The 27420-nt window shown below is 38.2% G+C and overlaps 1 protein-coding gene across 2 annotated transcripts in view; it reads right to left on the bottom strand.

Annotated features, from left to right (window-relative positions):
• The window catches only part of LOC117420925 (sec1 family domain-containing protein 2-like), a 207479-nt gene that overhangs the window by 161947 nt on the left and 18112 nt on the right, over window positions 1-27420 (bottom strand). For both annotated transcript variants that reach the window (XM_034034686.3, XM_059026650.1), the window contains exons 3-4: window positions 22156-22283; window positions 18157-18332 (exon numbers count right to left, since the gene is read on the bottom strand). In XM_034034686.3, coding sequence (XP_033890577.3) covers window positions 18157-18332; window positions 22156-22283 — 304 coding nt within the window. The remainder of the gene's footprint in view (window positions 1-18156; window positions 18333-22155; window positions 22284-27420) is intronic.

Below are 27420 nucleotides of genomic sequence, written 5' to 3' on the forward strand. Positions count from 1 at the left end.
TTTGCATCAGGGCATCAGGGCAGAACACTGAAAAGATAGTTCTCTGGCTATTTTGATTTATCCCACCCACCCCATTTTTTTTGTTTTTTTTTGTTTACAGTCCAAAGTGAATTCAGCTGGTCCAATGACAAAACCCCAATAACTGGATATAACCCAGCAACACATCAAGTGTTGTTACAAAATTGTACTTGATGTGTTGCTGTTCCCCCTACCTCCTTTTTTACAAAACACAAAATTAAGGGAAGAGTTGGCACTAAAGTCTGACTTCTGGAGGTACAATCTCAATGTTCTCAAGTACACATTGATTAGTGTCTCACCCAATTAACATATAGTGAGGACAATGCTGATTAATGATTAAAGAAACAAATGTATTATTATTATTTTTTTTTTTTTAGTAACTAACATTACAATGAGCTATTACATCTTAATGGATATGCTGTTATGCCCTGGTAAGAATTATTATAATTAAATGGTCCCCTGCAACAATGCTGGCATCAGAGTCCATAGATAAAAACTTGAATAACTACACAATGAGTTTACAGGTTTTCCAAGCGGCTTTTTTCCCCCCAAACTAAGATAGCTTGAAGCCTTCCGAGTCTAAAATTGCTTTCTGAGTAACTGAATTAAACAAAACACATAGGGACACGGATACTCATTCACTTCCTGTCGGAAATAAACTAAGATACCACAGACCTTGCAATCTTAAATGTATAAACACAGGATGTAAACAGTAAACGAGTTGGCACAAGAGTCTTGGTAAACACTCCCATGCTAAAGTTAAATGCCAAATATACCAGCTGATACTTGATAAAACTAGACTTTTAGACTGGTAATTGTTACAGAAGATGTAGACATTGTATAATATATACAATTGTACAATATAAATTGTTCCAGTGCAACGTCATATAGTTTAACAGCTGGTCCATGTACACTGGACACTCGGGGTGTCACGATACACTAATGTCACAATATGATATGCAGGTCGCAATACAATATGATGCATTGTAACGTAATCCTGTTATGATATCATACATGTTGAGAAAATATTACAGTTCATAGATACACGACGAACGCCCCTACTGGTCACTGAACGTGTTACTGTTGAGCTATTCAATGATTAAATAAAGTCTTCACTTCCACTTACCAGCTATAAATTAACTGAACTGTATTGCTAGTGTATGTTATGGTGCATGCTATAGAAAAACAATTATTTGTTACTTAGCCAGTAAAGGCAATAATGCAAATACATACTGTACATTTTTACGTGTAGAAAACTGCAGCCAGCCATTTTTACAGTACTTGTTTTAAATTTATATTCCAAGGCTTTTCTACAGTTATAACAATATAAATTATTATCTATACAATTCAGCTAAGCCCTAGCACAGTTTTTAGTTCAATTAAGTTAATGTACAGTACTGTACACAATTTTGCATTTAAATAATTTGGCACCCAGAGGGCTATTACAACCACTTCTGATTGTGATAGAACATAAATCAGCGTTAGTGCTTCTTAAATCATACATATTTTGCTCTGCTGAAGAGTCAAGAAAGCATGTATATTTAGCTTTGGTACAAAATGTAATAACTTACAGTTCTGCTAAAGTATTTCCTTATCAAACACCATTCCCTGCTTTTTGAAGGATATGTACAACTTTCGCATGGCATGTTTTTTTTTTACATACACAGTTATAACCCTATACTATATCATCAATACTATTAATGCAAAGGGTTTGTTTGATATTTAGTGTTTTAAAGGTATTTTCTAATAAACAATTACAAATAAAACATGAGCCTTATATACTGTTTCGTAAAATATAAAACACTGTACGCCGTACATACAGTATATTCACTCGCTGCTTTCCACAACATAAGAATGCCACTTTGGAAATGCAATAGCTTACACTTGCAACTCTCTATATGGTGGTCTCCTGGCACGCACCATAAACCGACTGCAGCTAGTTCAGAATGCCGCTGCCAGGATCCTTACCAGATGTAAAAAACGTGATCACATCACCCCCCGTCTTGCCCAGCTGCACTGGCTACCTGTAAAGTTCAGGATTATTTTCAAAACTCTCCTGCTCACCTACAATGCCCTTCATCACACAGGTCTCGAGTACCTCCTCAACCTGATGACCCGCTATGTCCCTGCCCGCAAACTGAGGTCTTCCGACTCTGGCCTGCTTGTTATCCCCAAGCAAATGTGCACCACACTTGGAGAACGCTCGTTTAGCTTCATGGCTCTGACTTTTTGGAACTCCCAGCTTCGGTGCGTGATGCTCCCACAGTCGCTCGCTTTAAATCAACTCTCAAGACCCACCTGTTCTCTCTTGCTTTCCATGCTCTTTAAGCCTGATATATGCTATTAGCTGCTGTGTTGCTTGTTCTATTTCATGTATTATGCTACTATCATGTATTATGCACTTTCCACTGTATTTAATGTATTATGCATTGTTTTTTTTACTGTTTATCATGTATTATGCATTTCTCTGTATTTAAAGTATTATGGATTTTCTTGTTGTTACTGCATCTTATAAAGTGCTTTGTGATGGTGGTCCACTATGAAAGATGCTATATAAAATAAACATTGATTGATTGATTGATTGATTGATTGACTTGTACATCATTCGCCAACACACCAGTCTTTACAATCATTTGTTAGACAGAGGTTCAATAGGTAAGCAAAGCAGTATTATCTTGAAACTTTCTAAGGTTTGCAGTGCAGGGACTAATGCTTTAATATTAAAAGTCCAGGATTTTTATGGCAATTTATTTAAGAAACTGAAGTGTTTACCTAGAAATTGGGTGGAGTTCAGGGCCTTGTATTACTGTAACATTGTGTCATTGTGTCTACCATCGCATTTAAGCATCTGTGGCTTACATATTTTCAGTTGCGATGCAAATCTCACAGTTTTTCACTAAAGCTCTGCAATCCCCCCCCCCCCACCTCCTCACCACGCCTCCACACAATAACAGTGCTGTACTCAGTATGTATTCAATGAAGGTGTATTCACTTTATTGAAACTAATTTTCACTAACAGAGAACAAACATACCTGCACAATGCAGTGGCACAGTCACTGTTTGATTACAAAATTGTCCAGTGTTCCTTGATGTTCTGCATCATTGCACAAGCCACGCTGCGTACATGCCTAATCATGCAAGATGTGATCAAATTCAAATTTAAAAACTTAATTGGTTGTACACGTCATGGAACTTGATACAATACAGTATTACAAGTAGTCAGTTTGCCCTGAAATTATTCTTATTGTGATTCTTACAAGCAGATTATTTTAGCATGGTTAGTATAGGAATGAATTTGTCCCAGTGGTTTTGATCACTATATGCAGTTGATTCTTATATTGGTGATTCTTATAAACGGAGTACACTGTGTATGGTAAAACATGGGTCAGAGTCATTAATAGAAGGTACGTGATGGCAAGTTTGATGGCAGATTAAGCCCTCACGTTACCGGAAGTAAGATGGCCTACCCAGGGGAAACTACACCTCCCAGACCTGGGAGAAACTACACCTCCCAGACGTCCTTTCAATAGGAAATGACATCATCATGAAAGGCCCATCTCAACATAAAAAGGGCTGACTCACAAAGTCAGTTGGAAGGAGTAGAGGAGAGCTTTTTGCTGAGAGAGAGAGAGAGAGAGAGAGAGAGAGAGAGAGAGAGAGAGAGAGAGAGAGAGAGAGAGAGAGAGAGAGAGATTTATTGTGAATACCCATGTTTTGACCTGCTTTTGTTTGACTGCCTTAATTGTTACCTGACCCTGGATTGTGCTGAGAACCTGATTTCATGTACCGACCTTTTGCCTGTTTTTTGACCTGTCTTTTGGAGCTTGTTTATTATTACGTATTTGTATTTATGCTACTGTTATATGCACGTACATTCACTCACACAGAGTGAATTTGCCACTATATATATATATATATATATATATATATATATATATATATATATATATATAGTGGCAAATGTGGACAAGTACAACGCAGTTAGAAGCAGAAAGGAGGAATTACATCTTTAAATTTGGAGTTGCTTTAATCAGAAAACACTGCAGCTTAAAGCCTTGCAGCTGCGTGTATTTTTCTGATAAGCTGAAACTCGGAGCAGCTGATTCAAATCCCGCGGCATTCTGGGACACGGGGGAGGAGCGGAGCACGCAGCACAAAAACAAACAAAGGCAGACAGGCTTCCCAGCGACAGCGTGTGGAAGCGACATCGTGGGAGAAGTACGAGTGGACAAGTACAACGCAGTTAGAAGCAGTTTGAAAGCAGGTTGACAGTTGCAGAAGCTACACTAAACTAAAAAAAAAAAAAAAAAAAAAAAAAAGGTCTTCAAGCTAGTAATCTTTGACAACTGCATGATGTGCGAAATCCGAGAAAACCCAACAGAGCTCAACCAAGTTTGTGTAAAGTGCCGCACGATCCAGGACTTGCTTCAGCGATTAAGCCTGCTAGAAAAGGAACTGGAGGAAATGAGACAGCAACAGGCGCTTGAGGAGCTGACACACCCACAATTCATGGAAGTCTGCACCCCTAGCAGACTGAAAGCCACCAGGGAGATGGAAGAGAGTCGAATCAGCTGGGTTCAAATAGGCAGAAGGAGGGAAAAATAGAAACTTCGTCAAACACAACCACCAGAAATCCAGACAGCCAACAAATTTGAGCCACTTCAACATTTAGATGACCAAAACCAACATCACGAGAATGAAAGAAACAACACCCAGGACCCTATAAACAGTGCTGGCCAGGCAGCAAAAAGAAGGGAGGTCATGATTGTTGGGGACTCCATACTGAGAAACACAGCAAGTTCAGTTCGCAGTTTGGACCCCCTTACTACAACAGTGTGCTGCCTTCCAGGAGCCTCAGTCAAGCACATCACTGAGAATGTGGACAGGCTCCTAGAACGAACAGGAGACGACCTGGTAGTAGTCGTCCACATTGGTACAAACAACATTGGTAGAGACAGACCAAGATCCCTGCAAAACAAATTCAGAGAGCTAGGAAGGAAATTAAAAGACAAGACCAAAACTGTGGTATTTTCTGGGATACTGCCGGCACCTTGCAAAGGACCATATGGACAGCTGGAAATACAAAATCAAAATGCATGGCTGAAATCGTGGTGCACAAAGGAAGGCTTCACCTTTCTTGAACATTGGAGCACTTTCTACAACAAGGACTATCTATACAGGTGGGACGGACTGCACTTAAACAGAAAGGGAACCAATCTACTCGGAGAAAGGATCCTTCAGGCGGTCCAGAAGCATTTAAACTAGAAAGGAAGGGGGGAGAAAACAAAAAAAACAGAAGGGAGACCACATCAAAACAAGGGCAACAACTCAGGTAAGATAACTATTAAATGTATTTATCTTAATGCTAGAAGTCTCAGAAACAAAATGTTAGAACTTGAAGCTACTGCACTAACAAGTAACTACGATGTGATAGGTGTTACAGAAACTTGGTTGTCTGAGAGTGATAGAGACGAATATAATATTAGTGGGTACACACTATATAGGAAAGACAGGCAGGACAGAAGAGGCGGAGGGGTAGCGCTATACATAAGAAATAGTCTTGAAGCCCAGGTGTTAAATCAGGACAGAGAAAACAATGCAGAATCAATATGGGTCAGAATAATGGACACAAATTCAAAGGGCATAATAATAGGAGAATGCTATAGACCGCCAAATTCAGACGCTGAGCAAAACAATCTGTTGTACAATGACATTCGAAATGCGTGTAGAAAAGGAGAAACCATACGAATGGGGGATTTCAACTTCCCCTGTATAAATTGGGAAAACCCGATGGGGGGCACGACGGACGAAATTGAAATGGTGGAAATGACAAATGACTGCTTCCTAACACAAATTGTCAAGGCACCGACTTTAAAAATGTAGTACTAGAGGCACAAAACAATTACATCCCAAAAGTAGACAAATCTAAATCTAAAACAAAATGGCCAAAATGGTTTAATAGATCAATTAAAAAAAATATTCAGCGAAAAAAGGCACTTTTCAGAGCGTTTAAAAGGGACCAAAAACCAAGCACACAGAAAGAGTACTTGGAACTGCAAACACAAGTCAAAAAGGAAGTTAGAAAGGCCAAGAGAGAGATAGAAATCAATATTGCTAAGGGGGCTAAAACCAATTCCAAAATGTTTTTCCAATATTATAACAGCAAGAGGACATTCAGAGAGGAGGTTAAATGTCTAAGAGACACAAATGGCAAAATCATAGATGAAGAAAAAAAAATAGCAAATATATTAAATGATTACTTTTCACAGGTTTTTACAAAGGAGGACACGGACAACATGCCCCACATGTCGACCTGTTCCTATCCAATTTTAAATAACTTTAGCATAACAGAGGCAGAAGTGTTAAAGGGACTAGGAGCTCTTAAAATAAACAAATCCCCTGGACCGGATGAGATCCTCCCAATAGTACTCAAAGAAATGAAAGAAGTTATTTACAAACCGCTAACCAAGATCATGCAACAGTCTCTTGACACAGGGGTTGTACCGACAGACTGGAAAATAGCAAACGTAATACCGATCCACAAAAAGGGAGACAAAACCGAACCAGGTAACTACAGACCAGTAAGCCTGACTTCTATTATATGTAAACTTATGGAAACTATAATAAGATCCAAAATGGAAAATTACCTATATGGTAACAATATCCTGGGAGACAGTCAGCATGGTTTTAGGAAAGGGAGATCATGTCTAACTAACCTACTTGACTTTTTTGAGGATGCAACATTGAAAATGGATAACTGCAAAGCATACGACATGGTTTATTTAGATTTCCAGAAAGCTTTTGACCCGCATAAAAGATTAATTCTCAAACTGAACGCAGTAGGGATTCAAGGAAATGCATGTACATGGATTAGGGAGTGGTTAACATGTAGAAAACAGAAAGTACTGATTAGGAGGAGAAACCTCAAAATGGAGTGAGGTAACCAGTGGTGTACCACAGGGATCAGTATTAGGTCTTCTGCTATTCCTAATCTACATTAATGATTTAGATTCTGGTATAGTAAGCAAACTCGTTAAATTTGCAGACGACACAAAAATAGGAGGAGTGGCAAACACTGTTGAAGCAGCAAAGGTCATTCAAAATGATCTAGACAGCATTCAGAATTGGGCAGACACATGGCAAATGAAATTTAATAGAGAAAAGTGTAAAGTATTGCATGCGGGCAATAAAAATGTGCATTATAAATATCATATGGGAGATAGTGAAATTGAAGAAGGAATCTATAAAAAAGACCTAGGAGTTTATGTTGACTCAGAAATGTCTTTATCTAGACAATGTGGGGAAGCTATAAAAAAGGCTAACAAGATGCTCGGATATATTGTGAGAAGTGTTGAATTTAAATCAAGGGAAGTAATGTTAAAACTCTACAATGCATTAGTAAGACCTCACCTAGAATATTGTGTTCAGTTCTGGTCACCTCGTTACAAAAAGGATATTGCTGTTCTAGAAAGAGTGCAAAGAAGAGCAACCAGAATTATCCCAGGTTTAAAAGGCATGTCGTATGCAGACAGGCTAAAAGAATTGAATCTATTCAGTCTTGAACAAAGAAGACTACGCGGCGATCTGATTCAAACATTCAGAATCCTAAAAGGTATAGAAAATGTCAACCCGGGGGACGACTTTGACTTGAAAAAAGAAAAAAGGACCAGGGGTCATAAATGGAGATTAGATAAAGGGGCATTCAGAACAGAAAATAGGAGGCACTTTTTTACACAGAGAATTGTGAGGGTCTGGAACCAACTCCCCAGTAATGTTGTTGAAGCTGACACCCTGGGATCCTTCAAGAAGCTGCTTGATGAAATTCTGGGATCAATAAGCTACTAACAACCAAACGAGCAAGATGGGCTGAATGGCCTCCTCTCGTTTGTAAACTTTCTTATGTTCTTATGTTCTTATATATATATATATATAATTAGTAATGGGAGTTGAAGCCTTTACCCTCGGGTCATTAGAGATTTAAAGTCATTTTTATGTGATGGCAGTTAGGGTCTTACCAAGATTAGTTCTGGTGGTCTTGTCAAGCATCCATATCTAATACCACTGTGGACTGGCACTAAATGGCACAAATGCTGCTGGGTCCTTATTAAGACATATGTTGAATGATCAAGGGGATGCTTTTTACATCCCTTTAGAAGGTGGCCCCTTCAAGAAAGGGTTGAGGTACACTGACATGCAGTGCTTAATTTGAGCCGGATCCTGCTGGTACAGGATCCGGCACCTCTCAGATTTTACTTTTTTTGTTCCGGCACCTACTTTGTCCGGATCCGGTACCTCTCGCAGCATGATTTATTATTTTTTCCACTGTTTGCACTGTAAACATTCTAATAAAAGCGATCAGAGTTAAAGTTGCTTCTGCCTCCTCGTTATTTCTCCCGCCACCCGTAAAAGCGCATCCTATCCTGCCACACCGATTCCAGACCTGCTCTCTTATTTGTACATAGAGGTTATGGGGCAGGCTGGCGAGGTAAGTAACTGATCTTGAAACAGTGGTGGTCAGCTAGTGAGAGATCCCTACGTGATCACGTCACGTAGCCTAGGCTAGTCGTCGCTACTGAATTTGAAACGTGTCGTGGGAAAGGAAAGCCAAATCAAAAATGAGGGGGAAACTGCTCCTGATGGCGATGCCTTAGCTAGCAGTGATGTCTGCGCTTAATCCCACCAGTTCAGCATCACCACCGGCACGTCCTCCACTAGCTAGTAGACCTACTAGTGAGTCAGACTCGGCGGGAGAGGGGGACGGGGTCGGGGAGGACTAGTGATGGGCAGTTCGATTATTTTTAGTGACTCGATTCATTTGATTCAGTTCAGTTTGGTGAATCGATTCATTTCGTTCATTTGATTCACTGATTCAATGACACAAAACCAATCAATGTAAACCGCATTAAGATTGTTTACGTAGGTTTATTTGAACCGGAAAGAACGAGTCGTTCACAAACTACACATCACAAAAGCTAGGGAGAATCTATATTTGGTTGACTTGGTTCATAAACATTAAATTAAATATAGTTTGACAAAAAAATAATAATATATATTTAAAATACTGGAGATAACATAACAGTTTGAACTATTAGTATTGTTTAGCCATCAGTATCAATCTAATCTAATCTAATTTAATGTAATCTTTAAAAAAAAAAATAGTCAATTGCATTTCTTATGTGTTTTTTTCTATACATTTGGAGTCACCCATTGTTTTTTACAACAACAAAAAAGAGAGCCTCGAACGAGTGGTATTTGTGGAACTAATCCGTGGTATTTATTCAGCACATAGCAAAACGCTGTTTGCCCAATTCCTCTTCTATCCAGTAAACCTTTGGGATTAGTCATGTAATCAATCACACGTTGAAGCACACCCATAACCGCAACATGTACGTTTTATATAAACAAAGTTTAAACGTGTATATATTTAGTATTTTTCAGTGTTTAACACAGTAAAACAACATTTAGAAAATGTATATTTAATGTGCGTGTAAAATATAATAGACGTTTAAGAACATCATGCATTAGGTGCAATATCCTCCTAAAAGGTTGTTGTATCGTAGCTGATACTACGTTTCACCTTGTGGACTAAGGTGAATCGCCGTCATTATTAAATTATAAAATATTTAACCGTAGTTGTAAATTGTCATGTATAAAATACATTCATTCCTCAAGGTCAAATATGTAATCACAAGTTATATAATTAAGCCTTGGGTACAATAACGTTACAATACCAGTAGATGTTTGTATTTATTTATTTTGGAAATGAGGTGTATATCTCAATTAATAAATAATAATAATAATAATAATAATAATAATAATAATAATAATATTATTATTATTATTTAGTAATTTGGCTGACTTTACTCAAGATGACTTAGAAGTATTAATTATAGGGAGGGATGAAACTAGCAAAGAGTGTGTGGAATGTACAGTAACGTCCTCTGCCTCCGACGTAAAAAAAAAACAACAAAGAGCCCTCAGAAAAAAGGTTTTTGAACATGCTCGAACCAAGGCCCATTTAGCGGCAGCAAGCATTGTAGCCAAGGCTAAAGATGACACCTTAACACAGGTTATAGTTACATTGTCTGGCTACATTGTGTTTGTCACTTTTTTTCTCATGCGTTCCGGTACCTCAGAGCCCCCCGGAACACCCCCCCTCTCGTGCTCACTATGTGTTCTGTGACCTCCCGATTTACAAATTAAGCACTGCTGACATGAAGATGTGGGAACATTTGCACTGCAACTGCCTCTGCTGTACTGTTTACGGTGGTCTTCAGTCTCTTGCACTGTAAACAGAGTCCATCCAAAAAATACATTTATATAAGTAACAGGTAAAAAGATAAAAAATATAGCCAAGAAAAACAAAAGCCCTATTTTTAGAGCTATATACCTTTTAAACTGAATGTTTACAATGCAATCTTTATAATCCACCAAGTTATAGTAACACCCAAGGAAAAATGCAAGAGAGTCCTGGACTGACACACTGTAAATACCCAGTTATTATGAATATATTTAGCAAAATGTTCGTGTTAGAGCTCACCTCTGGCAGTAACTATATCACAGACTTAGTTTCAGAGTAAAGTTCAAATTTCTGTGAATGCTTAATAAAAAGGGCAAGTTGAATACAATATGCTTTGGTTTTTCTAATTTACCACTTGACCAGTTTGCTGTGATTTCTTGAAAGCAAGACACTATCAAAGGTCAATAATTTCACAGTGCTTTGATTTCACAGCAGGTACTTTTTAGAACTACACAGCACTGTATGACTTTCTGATAAATAAATGGGTGTAATTCAGTTAAGACAGCATTTTAGAGCTCAGACAAAAAAAAAAACAAAACATTTGAGTTACAACAATGATTAAAACTATTCCTCGAGTTCCTGGGAAAGGTGACTGGGTTCCAGGTCTGGGAAACAAAGCTCTGCTTATTGAAAGCTCTGGCACCGAGCACGCAGGACAGAGGGCTTTCTCACACCGCTTGGCTCAACAAATCTTTTCAATTCATTCAATCATGCCGGAGGTAGTTTAGTCAAAGGGCTGGAACAAAACACTAAACTGTGTGAAAATGTTCTTATCTGTGTTTTTAAGTTATATGTTGTACCTGACTGATAGGTTAAAGTGAGTTTCACATATATATATATATATATAAATATATATTGTGAGACAGCAGGGAGGGGGTTAATTCCTCCCTCTAAAAAAAACATGTGCGGAAGGCACACTTTTGTCTTGTTTAATTGTTTAATTGTCTTTTGTTAATTGTCTTATTGATTGATCATTACCTGCACCTGGCTATTATTGAAAATTAGAGCCAGGTGCAGGGTTGTAAAAGGAGAGCAGTCAGTCTGCTCTGGGCAGCTGCTGAAGAGGGTAGAAGCCCGACTGTGCTGGTGTGTGGGTACAGCCGTAAAAGTAAAAAAAAAGGCAGAGTGAAGCCTTTGTTTTGTGTGTGCTGTTTTGTTTCTTTTGTTTTGTACAGGTAAACAGCTTAGCTGTCCTGTTTTAGTTTAGGTTCCTGTTCTGTTTTAGTTAGTGCTCAAAGAGAGCTAGGTGTTTGTTTTGTTTATTTTGTTTTTGTGTTTTCATTCAAAATTGCGCAACTGCGCTTTAAAAAATCAATTTCCGTGTGTTGGGTCAGTGTTTTTAAAGGGGCAACGAACGGTGGTGAGTGTGATTCTTTCACATATGGTGGCAGCGAGTGTGGGCGCCACTGGAGACCCAAATGGATTTTAAAGAATTAATTGAGATGTTCAATAAAAACACAGCTGCTCAGGTGGAGCAGATAAAGAAGATGGAGAGGCAGATACAAGAGCTGGGCGTGGCCCCATTGATAATACAAGAGCGGGAGCCAACGGAACTGGAACGGCTTCTACAAAAGTGGGAGCTGCCGTCCCGAGAGCCAGAGGGGGTGGAGCTGCCGTCCCGAGAGCCAGAGGGGGTGGAGCTACTGTCCCGAGAGCCAGAGGGGGTGGAGCTACTGTCCCGAGAGCCAGAGGGGGTGGAGCTGCTGTTACCAGAGCCCAGAGAGGAGGAGTCGTCTCTCCCAGAACCATCATCCATGCAAGTGAGTCCGGCGTTGCCGAGGGAGGTCCCCAGTCCCGTCATCGTGGACACCTGGCCGGAATGCCCAGACCTCCCTGCGCTGGACCTTGCTCCCAGGTCGCAGCACTGCCAGGCACAGTCGCTTGCCTGGTCCCTTACTCCACTCCCCCTGGAATCCCAGACGTCGCTGCGCAAGAGGCAGACGTCGCTACGCAAGGGGCAGAGGTCACTAGTGTTCCCCCTGCTGATTGCTCCGCTCCCCTTGCATCGTGCTGCGCTCCACCTGGGATTCCATAGGTCGTTGCGCAGGTCTACAGGCGCACGCCTCTGCCTGTCAGTCCTGGCTCCCGGTCACCGGTCCGCGCTATGGTCGCCCTGGACAAGCCGTCTGGGTCCCTCCTCACCGGTCCTGGGTCCCTCCCTGGAAACGCCGGAGGGACCAACCCACCCTCAAGCCCGCCCGTGGAAGAGGGCAAAAATTGACATTTGTGGACTTGAGGGTGGGTGGTCTTTTAAGGGTGGAGGGAGGTGGCCGTTGTATGGCCAGTGTCTTGAAAAGACATGGGGGGGGGGGGGATGTGTGAGACAGCAGGGAGGGGGTTAATTCCTCCCCCTAAAAAAAAAATGTGCGCAAGGCACACTTTTGTCTTGTTTAATTGTTTAATTGTCTTTTGTTAATTGTTTTATTGATTGATCATTACCTGCACCTGGCTATTGAAAATTAGAGCCAGGTGCAGGGTTGTAAAAGGAGAGCAGTCAGTCTGCTCTGGGCAGCTGCTGAAGAGGGTAGAAGCCCGACTGTGCTGGTGTGTGGGTACAGCCGTAAAAGTAAAAAAAAAGGTAGAGTGAAGCCTTTGTTTTGTGTGTGCTGTTTTGTTTCTTTTGTTTTGTTACAGGTAAACAGCTTAGCTGTCCTGTTTTAGTTTAGGTTCCTGTTCTGTTTTAGTTAGTGCTCAAAGAGAGCTAGGTGTTTGTTTTGTTTATTTTGTTTTTGTGTTTTCATTAAAAATTGCGCAACTGCGCTTTAAAAAATCCATTTCCGTGTGTTGGGTCAGTGTTTTTAAAGGGGCAACGAACGGTGGTGAGTGTGATTCTTTCACTATATATATATATATATATATATATATATATATATATATATATATAAAAATCATCATCATCTTCAGCCTTTTTCAATCCACTGCTGGATGAAGGCCTCCCTGAGATTCTTCCACAAAAGCCTGTCTGCTGCATCTCTCATCCATGTTGCTCCAGCGTGTTTCCTAATTTCATGTTGCCATTTTTCTGGAGGTCTTCTTCTTGGTCACTCTATATCTCTTGGGATCCACTCTAGTATCTCCTGGGTCCAGCGATGGTCTTTTCTTCTTGCTACATGTCCAGCCCACTGCCATTTCAGTTTTTTTCACTCTTATAATAACATTGCATACTTTTGTTTGCACTCTTATACATTCCTCTCTCTTCTTGTTATTCTCAGTATGCATCTTTGCATACTCCGTTGAGTCGTTTGTAATTTTTGAGTCAGTTTTGCATTGAGGATCCAAGTTTCGCATCCGTAAGTTAGCACTGGCTGCATGCATTGGTCGAAGACTTTCCTCTTGAGGTATAAGGGTAGTTTCCCTTTCAGAACCATGCTTAATCTTCCAAAGGCACGCCAGCCCATTTTTACTCTTTTGTACATTTGGTTCTCTGTTGCCGAAACTAACTGTCCTAAGTATACGTAGTTATTGACTTCTTCAAGTTTGATCCCACTGACTTCAATTGTCTGTGGAGTGGTATATTTATTGAACATTGAAATCGTAGTAGGCTCCATTGATCTTCAGCCTCCTATTATCCCAATCCAGTGTTTTGAAAATGTCTTCTAGGATGGCCATGAAGAGCTTTGGGGAAATTGTATCTCCTTGACGAACTCCTTTTTCAATTTTGATTTTGCAGCCTGTTAATATTATTTACTCTCAACAGTTCTGAGAATAGTTATCAAGGTGATTTAAAAAGGTACAACACAAAACAGTCCCACACACAATTGTAGTTCCTTTAAAAATAATATCACCTACGGCAATTTGTTTCACTTCTGCCCCTTCGTGGCGTTTCAATTGCACACAATGCTTGTGGAAACTGTGCATACACAAATCCACTTACAGCGTTGTGCTTGTTTTCTGTTTCATCTGAGTCATTGCTTACAGCTTGGCTCCAACGCAGCTTGTTTTCTGTTTTGTCTGAGTTCAGAAATATGAAACATTCAGAAATATGCAAAAATGCAGAAAATCAGACAGGGGGCAAATACTTTTTCACGGCACTATATTATAGTGCTGTCAAGGAACTGCTTCTATCACCAAGTAATGAAGCTAGTATTTATCATGATCTAGCTTTGTCACTTTTTTTTTTTTTTAAAGAGAAATGATAGGTTTCCAATATGTGTGAACATACAGTACCTAAAGCATATTGTTTTTTTCAGTGTGCTGATAGTTATCCTCATTTTAAACCATTATGTTTTCTAAATACCAAGTCAATACTGTCAAAAATGCTGCATGATAATTCACACATCAAAACAATTTTGAACATGCATGATGCTTGAAATACCCTCTTGTAAAATAGTATCTGCAGGTCAGGGTTAAGGTGCAGTGGCTAAAAATTTTAAGAACCCCATTGCTCAGGCTTTATCCAATGGGTGGAAAATCAGAGGGCGTCTGTTACAAGTGCTGTCAACCCATTACATTTTAACAGCACAGAAATTCACATGAACAACCATAAAGCTCTAAAAGGTGTGAAACTAGGATGAACAAAAGGCACCTAGAAAATGTAGGCTCTCCTGTTTAGGTTGTGTTTTTAGTAGTTGTTCTCATGATATTAGTTACACTCTACAGCAGGGGTGCCCAATCCTGGTCCTGGAGGGCCGGTGTCCCTCCTGGTTTCTGTTCCAACTGTACACTAAATTGCTTAATTGGACCAATTAAGCTTCTAATAAGTGCTTGATTGGTCCAATTAAGTAATTTAGGGGGCAGTTGGAACAAAAGCCCGGATTGGGCACCCCTGCTCTACAGCATACAAGGCATCCATTTCCAGAAAACCTGACTACACATATTATAAAGTCAGGAGTCAGGAAAAGTAAAGTAAACAATATTGCCAATTGGAACAACAAATTAAACTGCCATTCTTCCTGGACGGTTTAATTAGTCAACTACCCTTTTTACCACCAATATTCTGATTTTGTCAGGATTTCAGGATAATCTGTCATATATTTTATTTCCTTTATTTCTCTCTATGCACATGAGTGTTAGCAGACATTTTGACAGTTGGTTAAGGTCTATTTTTGGTCTATAACTGGATAATATGGAGGCATGCTAATTGCATGATCATTTTGTAACTTAACTTTTTCCTATAGGGTATTTTCTCTCTGTGGCAGAGCAGGGCTCTGCCCTAGTAAATACTGGCAGGGAGGGGGTTAAATTCTCCTCCCTGCCCAGGTTGATTGCGTCAGGTGGGAGCAATCAATTAATTATTCAATGATCACCCAGCCACCTGGCATAAAAGGAGGCCTCAGCCTCCCAGTAGGAGAGTTCTAGAAGGAGAGGAAGTAACTGTGTTTTTCTGTGTGTGCTGGGTTTTTTTTGTTTTTGCTAACCAGTGAAGGCAATGGAAGCCTTATTGTTGTAATTTGGTTTTGTGCTTTTTGTCTATTATTTCTGGTTAAAACCCTTTTTGTTTGGCCCTCGTGTCGGTTTATTTTGTATTTTTTGTATATTAAAAGCTTTATTTTTGAACTTTCACACTGTCTCTGAGTCTCAACCTCTGTCATCCTGTCACACGCTCTCTTACAAACAAAGAAAAAAAGAAATGCTTCCTTTAAAATGTTGACAACTGCATCATGAAAAACAAGCAAGGCACACTCCATTACATTCCACACACAAGTATTCACTTGGCTGGAAGTGGCTGGAGCTTGTTGCATTGTGGAGGCTGTAGTTTATTTACAGAGACTATATATATATATATATAACTACTTACACAGCAAGTATGTAATGAAATACATAAGTAAATAAATCCAACTTTGCAACCGGAATGTCACTGAGTCAGAATGCGATTGCAATGTCAATTAAGGAGATTATCTGGGTGTTGTAAAAATGAGGTGTATGGACTGACTCCTCCTTGTAAGAAGGAGGAGTCATTGGGGGGGGGGGGGGTACAACATTGCTCTGGGTTTTCCACAAACAATAAATGTGATGGCTGTCATCTTGTCTTGCACTATAAACGTTACTGTTCAATCACAATTTTGGAAAGCTGTGATTTAAGGTTTTGTTTCATGCCTCCACTGGCTCCTCCTCCCCACAGCTCCACCTCTAGCAGTAAATGACATCTTGGTCTGTACTTGGCGTTTGCTTAAATGTAGATTTAAGCATGCTCAAAGGCTTGAGCCATTCCTATTCTGTGTATACTGCGAATAAACAGGATCTCACGATCTTCATGACCACCAACATTAATCGTAAGAAATGCAACATTTATTTTGTACTTTTGCTCAGGAGATTAACCAGGAGAGGTTAATGTTGTTTTTTTTTGATGTTACCAAGTCTACTTGATCTACTTGCTTAAAAAAAAAAAAAAAAAAAAAAAAAAAAAAGTATCTATATTACGGTGGCCACCAGACACATGACATAAAGATTTGCCAAAGTAGTATCTTGTACATATGTGCTTGTTTATTAAGGGAGCTTTGGACTAAACAGTCTATTTAGGGCATTTTGGGGCTGATGCAAGGATACGTGCAAAGTGATTTGTGGTTGCAAAACACCCACATTGCACCCAAAAACGCGCAAACCTTGTTTAGCAGCTGTAAAGTGGGACTTTATCAGCCACTAAAAATACGGCGTGTGTAAAAAATATTTCTCACCTATTAAATTAACACTTTGCTATCATAAATCCATTTAAATGCTATTTAAATGGATTCAAATGAAGAAAAGAGTATGGAATTGGACAACGACCTGGAATACTAAGCGGGCACAAACATTACAATGAGATGTAAGGATTTTGCCTTGCACTTGGGCAATTGCTGACCCTCCATAAACTTTGCATCTCCTCTTACAAGGTGCAAACCATTATAGAAGCAAGTAATCAGGAGCTGTATAAAACCACACACCTGCAGAGACCTGTGATTGGCCTCTGGATAGTTGCTGTGATACACTTCCTGATGAGGCGACGCTTTTCTCTTGTTGAGGACAGGCAGGAAAACCTTTCGGAGAAGGGCAAGACGGAGAAGACCCTGCATATTCAAACCCAGAGTCACTTTGTTTGGGATGCTGAGGAATGCGGTGGTAAGGTGTTATCGTCTCACTCTGCAGGTCATCCTAGACCTAATAGCTGAATTTCCCCTTTTCATCACCTGATTGACTATCATCCCGGTAACATCAACAGCATTGACTTTCTCCAAAATAGAGAACCATATGGCCTGTTTGGTAGCATAACTGATGTTGGCTAAGGCTTTTCCAAATAACTAAATTTCATGTTGAGCAACCTCAGCCGTAAGGACTCTCCGCTCCTCCTCCTGAAAACTTTTCTTTTCTTTTCTGTGTGCTATAATTCCTTGGCCGCTGGGCAATTTGGATTTTTCAGCCGCAATTGTTTGCACTAAGTCTATCTTTACATCAGCCCCTTTTATGTCATAGATTTGCAAAACATAAGATGGAGAAACCTGACTCCAAAGTTGGCATTACACATTTTGTTCAATTAATTTTTGATATGTTTTTCGTAAGCTTATTACGGAACAATTTGCCAAGTCCCTTCATATTACTTTCGTTATTAAACTTTTTTCTGTTGTTTTCAGATCTTTTTTAGATTAGTTTTATTTTTTATTTTTTTTTTAAACATCTACAGCTAAAATGCAACCTAAATATATTTTTTAAATAATTAGATCAACACAGTCTTAAGCTTTATCCCTCATGCAAAGTAAATGATGTTGTACAGTACTTCATATAACAAAAACCCAATTTTCACATTGGCAGGAATCAGGATAATTAAACTTTTTTGCCAACAAGCAATAGGCTATGTTTCAGACTCTTTGAGACAATGCTTTTCATATAAAGGGAAAGATATGGTGGGTTGGTTGGTTGGTTAATACCTGTAATAGCAGGCGCTCAAAAGCCAAGAAACTGTCCCACTTGGTGAACTGGGGGCTTCTCAGTGTCTGCACAGTTGCCAGGGAGAGCTGCATGGTCCCGCAGTGGTTCTGCATGGCTTTGAAGTTGTTCTTAAACAGATGGATGTAGGAACTGAGCTGCTCAGGTGTGACTCTACCTGTAGAAAAAAATGATGGATGAAGACATGGATGGATGAAGCAGTATAAAAAATAGTTACAGACCAATTCTGATCCAAAGGGATACCACTATATTTAGTAAGTAAGAGCTAAACCAGAAACATGTGCTATATTTAAAAAATTAAAGATAAACACATTATTCTAATGGCCAAAACTGACACATCAGCACATGGGACATTTCTAAGCCTGCAAAGACTGACTTAATAATAACACTGCTTTACAAGTGTATCTACAGAACAAGAAGCAGCTGTTTCTGCATTTCCTTAATAGATTGATTTCTTTATTGTGTTATCTATACTTTCTTGAAAGTTAGTAATCTGAAAATGTAGGAATCTTAAAATATAGACATAACACGCATTAGTGTATAATGATGTCATGTTGTCTTTTTATGTCTTCCTTTGCTTACTGAGGTCTAAAATCTTAACCTTTTCTGAGAAATGCCTTTAACAGAATGTGAAGAATGCTGTATCAAGTATTGTTTGTAAGAAAAAATACCAACAGCCAGTGGTACTGTGTTCTAATGTAGGGAAAGTGTATATTGTTAAAACGTTTTATATTTGAAGATTTTTTATTTTTTTTATTTTATTTTTGTAAACATAACCAGGCCAGTCTTAACAGGGATGTGCGTGTATTGTCTGAGCGATGGATTTGCTGCACAAACTTGTCAGCTAAAGTGTTGAGCCAGAAAACATGCTGGATACACTTTTGCCAGCTAATTGATTTAAGAGCATCCGGCTGTTAAAATAAGCCATACTGAATAATAATGGGAAAATAACAATATTAAATATCAAACAAAATAAATAAATGGAAGCTCATAAATTATAACTTAGAAAGAAAGTTTATGTCTCTCTAAAATTAAAATGTATTCAAATAAAGCTTGAATGCTGTCCAAAGAAATCCAGACAGTCCTATTGTCAACAGACTCATCCTCTAAAAGCTACAGTAAGGTTAGCCAGAATGTACTTGGTTCTTGTGCCAACCTTAATTTAATAAAGATAAGTCACAACCCCGCTAACAGGCTGTCTACAGTATTTCAGTGATTTGTTTAAAGCAACTTTTCAACCGAATAGCAAAAAAAATTCCAAAATGTGTGGACACCTGTAATACAAGAGTTATATTCAAATATCAGAGAGCATATTTGTCATCCCTTACAAAAGCTGTTTATATCCCTATAAATATAACAAAAAACAGTTGATCTACAATATCTGTACTGCACAGAGCATAACAGAAAAATGCTGCCAGAGTAGAAGTTCATTACAGAGGTGTCTTGTTTTTAATTCCTGTAGCTGTGGCGCAATAATACAAATGACAACACTACCAGCAATATGTGCAATAACTTAAACAGGTTTAAAAGATAATTTTTTTTTTTTAAACTGTAAAAATAGGAAAGTCAACTTTTTACCACTTCTGCCCCATGTTAGTAACAGAGATAGATTAATGCAGACAGTTGCTGGCTGACAACGTGAAAACTTACTGCATAAATAAATAACACTGTCAGTTCTCAACTGGGACTGGCTCGATCTTGCAATCTAAGAAAGTCAATTTTTTCCATCAGCTTTATAAAATCAGAGTACCTCCTCCAGTAAACTTGTCTGTTTGTTGCATACTAACCATATGTTGTTTAGTTATGGAATAATGTAAAGCATAAAAAGACATTCGACTTTATATATAGATCATAAAGGATCTACTGTATATGAAGCTTGCCAAAAGTCCCTGCCACATCCTATATCAGATACATATTACTTTCTTTCTGTAAAGCAAACAGTCAAGTACTGTTAAAGGAACACTTTATTTTGTCTTTCCGTGATCAATAATGGCTTTCCCATGTAAAGAATCCATCATATTAGAAGTTTAAAAACACAAAGCATCCTCAAAACAGACCCAGTAGTTGAAAACTGATAAAAAAAAAATGTAATCTGCATTACAAATCTCCAATACAAAACAAAACATTGGGCCTTATTCACTAATCTTTAACTAATAAATTATTGAAATTACAGGTTCACTGATATACAATTGCAGGAGGACAATGCACATCAACACTGTAACTACCAAATCAGGCATCCTTGGAAATCCCCTCTTGTTTTATATATATATATAAAAAAAAGAAGTTGTACGGTTTATCACATGTTCATTTACACCTTAATCTGTTCTGTATTGTCAACTTCACGGTGTCATTGGTTTACTTTAACTCTAACGGACTAAAGGGGAAACACAGGTAAGGTAATTTTCTTGTCATGAAAAGACTCTTGTTGTTACCTAGGTCAAACAGGTTTGCATTGGAACAATGAGCTCTTCTTCTAGAAAAGCATTTAAATAACTGAAAAACTGAAAAGTCCTATCACCACTGATACTAAGACTCTCTGCCAAAACATTTGACACGCTAAACTGCAAATAAAAACAATGGTAACATATTAGAATGTGGGGCCTGTACACATGGACCTGGCTTGTCAATGTTTTGCTTCAGTTCAAAGAAAACATAACGTGTCACAGGGACGCGTTTCCCTCCCCCCTAAACATATTTCATCTTAATAATCTGTTGTTTAATATGTGATTGATATGACAATAAAAAGTGTCTTCCAGGAGTTGTGAAGCTGGATGTCAATAAAAAAGCACTCTCTTTGCGTTATTAAAGATAGAGTTAACAAAGCCACCGTGGGAGCTAGACAGGATGGCTCCAATCTGTGACCAACCCTTACGGCTCCTTAAAAGCCTACAGGCTTAGAGAGAAGAACCCTGCTTCCATTTCTCAGCATTAAAATAATCCCTGACAGTATTGGTGATAAACCAGAAAATAGTTCATTCAAAAACGTTTATGCATGTTGTGTTTTACTTGCTAATAACAGAGAGCACACATAAGATGTCAACATGTGGTTTTGATTTCCTTCTACTACATATGTAAACACTCATATTAAAAAAAAAAAAAAAAAAAACACCCCACAAGAGGGCACTGTGTACCTTTCACAGCCACACATTCCCTCCAGGGTATTAATATATTCACAGGATACTGAAGGTTGTTTCTATTTTAGTTTATATCATGTTTCTTTTAACACAAAACAAAAACATATGTGGGGGTACTGGCATTCCCCCTAATTAGTGTGGTTATATTTCCTAGTTGTTTGAATTGTGATTGACTAAGTTCTAATTGAAGACAAAACAGCAATCTGTGTAACAAAAGGACTTTGTGACGTGAAGTTATTATTTTGGTAAATTGACACAGGCTCAGAAAAGTACTAAAAAACAGTGACTGCATTTTGAAAAGATTTTCAACCAAGAACAAAATGTATTTATTTATTTTTTTTTTAAAACAGTGTTCATCACCAGACATAAATACAAATTAAAAACAGAAAAAATAGACCTGGTTGAAACACAAACCTGGAGCGAAGGGCTACTTAAGAACCTGGGGTGAAAACCACTGGACTAGATCATACAAAGGGGTGTCCAGAAAAAATTCAAATTAAGGGAACAAATCAATTTTTCAAAGGATCTCAACAGCAGGTATAAAATCAGATCACTGCAAACAAACTTAACGAAATGTAATTAGTGGTGATGTGGCAATTTCTTAAATTTATACAATCAGTTACGTTACTCATGTGTACAAAATGATGCTCCATTATTCACTTCTAAAAATGAAGCCTGGATCCAACTGAAATATTCATTAAGAATAAAGCTTTGTGAGAAGATGTTCACTGTCGCATTTCACAACTTTGTTATTACATTTTTTCCCTGCTGCTGGGATGACTGGGGTACTTTCTCAATGAAAAGAGGATTATGCAATCTCATGAACATTGTGAAAGGCAGTATTACCAAGGCTCATCTTAATAGGCAGATTTTCTTTGCTGGCAGCCTCCACCAGGTGTCTCCGGACCTCCATCACAGCCTCCTTCTGCTTCATGTTCAGCATGGACTCCCACAGGGCTTGAGCCGCAGGGTCACTGCAAGGAAATGGGAGGGTCAGGTTAAACGGCTGCTGGATAATGCAGCAATTACAGCACAACTGAGCAATGTCACTGTAGCATCATGCACAGCTCATTGCGCAAGAAGCTCTGAAACAGGGAACGCTACGAGGAACAACAGGAAACAGACTTTTTTTGTTCTACATCTTACAAAATAAAGTATAGAAGCAACAGTTAAAGCACCAAAATAGTATTGCAGCTTGCATCTTGGGGGTTGACTACAGTTAGAACTGTGGGTTCATATGTGGTTTGTAGTGCTTTTTGATACTTGTCTATTAAAGTGTAGTCTTTAACATTTGGTATAGGTGTTTGGTAACCGCGGAGGGAATTCAGATTTCTAGGTCTCTTGACCAGACATTTGAAAAGGTGTACTTTGTTCCTTTGTCTTCCAGCTACAGTAGTTATTTTCTGTTTTGTCAACTTTCTTTAATGATATACTTCTTTAACGATATACTGTCTTATAGTCTTGCAAGAAGGGAACCTAGGCCAGATGTATTATTATGATTTAATAGGTAGTATTATAAACCAAACGTTGACATTACATTTTTTTTTCTTAGAAAAAAATAACAGCAATCCCGATTTTCATTCTTTAGAAAAAAAAGCTCCCTTTTCATGATAACTGCTACCATATGTTTAATATCAGATGTAATCTGTTCCATTCCTCAACACTGCAGACTGGGGACGGAGTTGAAATTGAGCAATATTGTGTTTGAAAGGAAACAAGATATTTTTTTTCTTCTGTTTTTTTTTTTTAGTGTTGAGCGGCTTATGAAACTAAACAAGTTTGGGACAGTGAAGTCAAGATGGCTATTTTTGCTGTACACTCAAGCAATATGAAAATACGATTAAAAGATGAATATGAGGCAAAAGTACAGAATGTCACCTTTTATTTCTGGCTGTTTCAGCACATATATGTTTTACCAACTAAGAATAACAGCACTTTCAGAGTTCCATCCCCCCATTTTATGTGAGCATAAGTATTGGGACATTTGGCTCACGGGTGTTTCTAATTGATCAGGTGTTTCCTGTTGCATTGATTGTTCACACATAAAAGAGCTGTGAATGTGTATTCTCAGTTCTATCCCTTGCTTTTGCCTTTGGAGTCTGTGTTTGGTGTCAGTAGGCATAATCCAACATGAAGACTAGGGAGCTGTCTATGAAAGAAAAGCAAGCGATTTGGATGCTAAAAGAAAAGAGGAACTCAATTAGAACCATAGCACAAAAGTTGGGCATAGCCAAATCAACAGTTTGGAATGTCCTGAAAAAGAAAGAAACCACTGGTGTCTTCAGCAATCGGCAACGACCAGGTCGGCCAAGGAAAACAACAGAAGTTGATGACAGAAAAATGAACAGAGCTGTGAAAAACAACCCTAAAATAAGTGTCAGTGAAATCACCAACAAACTCCAGAATGCTGGGGTGAAAGTGTCACAATCTACTGTTCACAGAAGACTTCGGCAGCAGAATTACAAAGGCTACACTGCAAGATGCAAACCTCTGATCAGCACCAAAAACAGAAAGGCCAGATTAGAATTTGCTAAAAAGTACAGAGATGAGCCAGTAGAGTTTTGGAACAGAGTTTTATGGACAGATGAGACGAAGATGAACCTTTATCAAAGTGATGGGAAGGCAAAAGTGTGGAGAAAAAAAGGAACTGCAGATGATCCAAAGCATACCACCTCATCTGTGAAGCATGGTGGAGGTAGTGTCATGGCATGGGCATGCATGGCTACCTCTGGAACGGGCTCACTCATCTTTATTGATGATGTAACGAATGATGGCAGCAGCAGAATGGCTTCAGAAGTGTACAGAAGCATCTTGGCTACCAATGTACAAGAAAATGCCACCAGACTCATTGGGCGGCACTTCACAATGCAACAGAACAATGACCCAAAACACACTGCCAAAGCAACGTTCATTGGGGGGAAAAAAGTGGAAAGTTTTAGACTGGCCAAGTTAATCTCCTGATTTAAATCCAATTGAATATTCATTTTACTTGCTGAAGAGGTGACTGAAGTCAGAAACTCCCCAAAACAAGCAACAGCTGAAAATGGCTGCAGTAAAGGCTTGGCAAAGCATCTCAAAGGACGATACCAAGAGTTTGGTGATGTCAGTGGGTCGCAGACTCACTGCTGTTATTGCATGCAAGGGATTTGCGACTAAATACTAGCTTTTATACTTCTTATATTTGCTTTAAGTTGAATTGTCCCAATACTTATGCTCACATAAAATGGGGGATGGAACTTTAAAAGTGCTGTTATTCTTAGTTGGTAAAACATGTATGTCTTGAAACCACCAGAAATAAAAGGTGACATTCTGTACTTTTGCCTCATATTAATCTTTTACTCGTATTTTCATATTGCTTGAGTGTACCGCAAAAATAGCAATTTTGACTTCACTATCCCAATACTTATGGAGGGCACTGTATATAGGCATATGAAAGAAAAGTTTTTTGTTTTGTTTTTAAATGTACACAAAACATTTTTAAAAGATTAAAAAAATAATTATTTTTAGGACTTTTCTGGCAAAAGTCCTTCTTCAGCTGTTTAAAAAGAAAAGTAAACAGTGCAGTAAACTTGTTATTCAAGAATTGTAATTCTACAAAAATTCTGTGGATGAATAATTTTTGTATAATTACAATTCTTGAATAACAAGTTTACTGCACTGTGTTTACTTTTCTTTTTAAACAGCTGAAGAAGGGCTTTTGCCTGAAACGTCTTGAATAAAATATTTTTTAATGTTTTAAAAAAAAGTGTGTACATTTAAAAAAAAAAAAAACTTTTCTTTCATATGCCTTCAATATTGCACACTGCAGTTTTATATATATATGTATTTTATATATATATATATATATATATATATATATATATATATATATATATATTCCTCAGTTAAAGTATGATTCAAAACCTTCTAAAAGACTTTTTCTAATAAAACCTCTCTCTTACCTTATTTTAGTTACTTTAAAAAATGTTTTTACTTTTCATAGATTAAAATATTTTACAGTGTATTTTGATAACATGACCTAAATTAAGAACTTAAAAAAAGTATTTGGTTAGAAAATGAACAACATGATAAACACATACATCAAAATGCCGAATGTATTTGTCTTTCTCCCAGCTTTTTAACGAATAAAACCTTGACTAATGTTTACGGTCTGGTTTAAATTCTTGACCCCATCCCCATGGCTAAATCTTTAGGGGCACTACTGAACAAGGTATGACCAATTCTTTCAAGCCTTTCTCAGACTGATGTGCAGTTACCACACTAGTAGTACATGCTGGCAACATCCAAGTGACAGCATGTGTAAAATAAATTTTAAGGAACTTCTTTGGGGCTTTAAGGTACAAAGACAAACACAGGCCGTAAATCTATTGCTTGTTTAGTATCTTCACTAACAAGTCTCACCTCTAACAAGCGTGACCAAAATCTGGGAAAACCATTAAGAAACTATTAGTATGCTACCAACTATGCCTGTAAAAGAAGAAACAAGAAACTGTCTTCAGCTTTAACACACTCAGGGTTGAGAGAGGTAGTGACAGTTGGAAGGTACTGTAGGTAATAAAGTGACTAAAGCTTACATGAAGTCTGGATCATTTAAAATGTAAACTGTGAAAATAGCATTTAGATTAGTCAATTGTTGAATTCCTCACTGCTTATTGTCACAAACAGCATTCATGGTTGATGACATGCTGGTGGGCGATTCATATATTGAAAGTCTAAACTAACAATCCTTTCCCCCAGGAGGAGGGTACAAAAACTGGCAGTATAACTTTTGTAAAAAGTGCATCCCTCCAACATTCAAGCTTGTTCAGAGTTCCCTTAAGTTAGAAACTTTCTTGCAAATCAATCATTTGTTTCCACATCCCCTCATTAAAACAGATAGGATTAGTTACACTGTGTATGGGATAACCTGGTGAGCAATTTGCCAATAGGGTAATTTATTGATTTGCAGAAGGTGGAGCTAGGGCCTGGTTTCTCCTAGGGGAAGAAATGGTTAGAGCAGAATAAAGGGAGGTGGGATTTTAATGTAGATGGTGGCTACAGTATTTGCAGAAGAGGAAGGAACACCTTTGGACTGAGAGAAGGAGACTAGCTTTGGCATCCATGCCCTTTTCTGGCTGCATAACACCCTTCTGGTTGGAAGATTGCATGACCACACACACACATACATAATAATCCAAATCCAACTAATGTTCAATTTATTTGAATACAAACTAAAAACGTCCTGACAACCTAATCCAAAATGCTGATTTGGCTCAGCAAATTAAACTTGGAAACAATGTAACACAGGACTGTACTCCTTCAAGAAGTAGTCAAACAGGAACATGAATCTTTGGTCATTTTGGACTTAAAGAAATGCTTGAAGAAACTGAACTAACAGGGGCGTAGCTAGGAATAGATTTTTACTGATGCAGAAATTAAATTTTTGCTGCCTCAATGTACGCTACGCATCTGACTAAGCAATAGTGATTTTCAACTCCCCTTTTAAACAAATCATTAAATATGCTGATAAATATAGTCTTGATGTCATTCATTACTGTTTAAATTACAGAATTCCACTAAGAAGCAATATATATTTTATAGAGGATACCTGAAGCAGACAGCAGTGCATACAATCTTAAAACAACAATAAAATAAACACTAATGTATTACAGGTACTCCTCAGAGATATAATGCAGTTACAGTATTAACATCAAAATATTAAGCTAATGGAATTCGTTTACCATTGCTTCTGTTTTTGTAAGCAGCAGTTTGTTGTCTACATTTACAAATAAATCTTTCACCAGGTAGCAGTCTTGCTTTATTCACTTTCCATGGTCACATGCACAGTATCTGTGAACGCATTCAGTAGATGCTCAATTCTGGGAGGCCACTGAAGTAAGTATTACTTGAAAGTCCAATGTAAATACACAATACACAACTGCATGAAAATGTTAGAAAGTGCAGTAAGGCGAATGGAACCCATGTTGATTTTTACCCCAGCCAAAAAAAATAAAAAGGACTCCCATGAGCTACACTCCTACAGACCAGAGAAACTGCCAGTTGCAACAGTACACATTTTACATTTCTCAAGACATATTTTAAAAGTTTCTTAATATTGTAACTTTATCCAAA

The sequence above is a fragment of the Acipenser ruthenus genome, chromosome 1, assembly GCF_902713425.1.
Source record: "Acipenser ruthenus chromosome 1, fAciRut3.2 maternal haplotype, whole genome shotgun sequence".
Lineage (NCBI taxonomy): Eukaryota > Metazoa > Chordata > Actinopteri > Acipenseriformes > Acipenseridae > Acipenser > Acipenser ruthenus.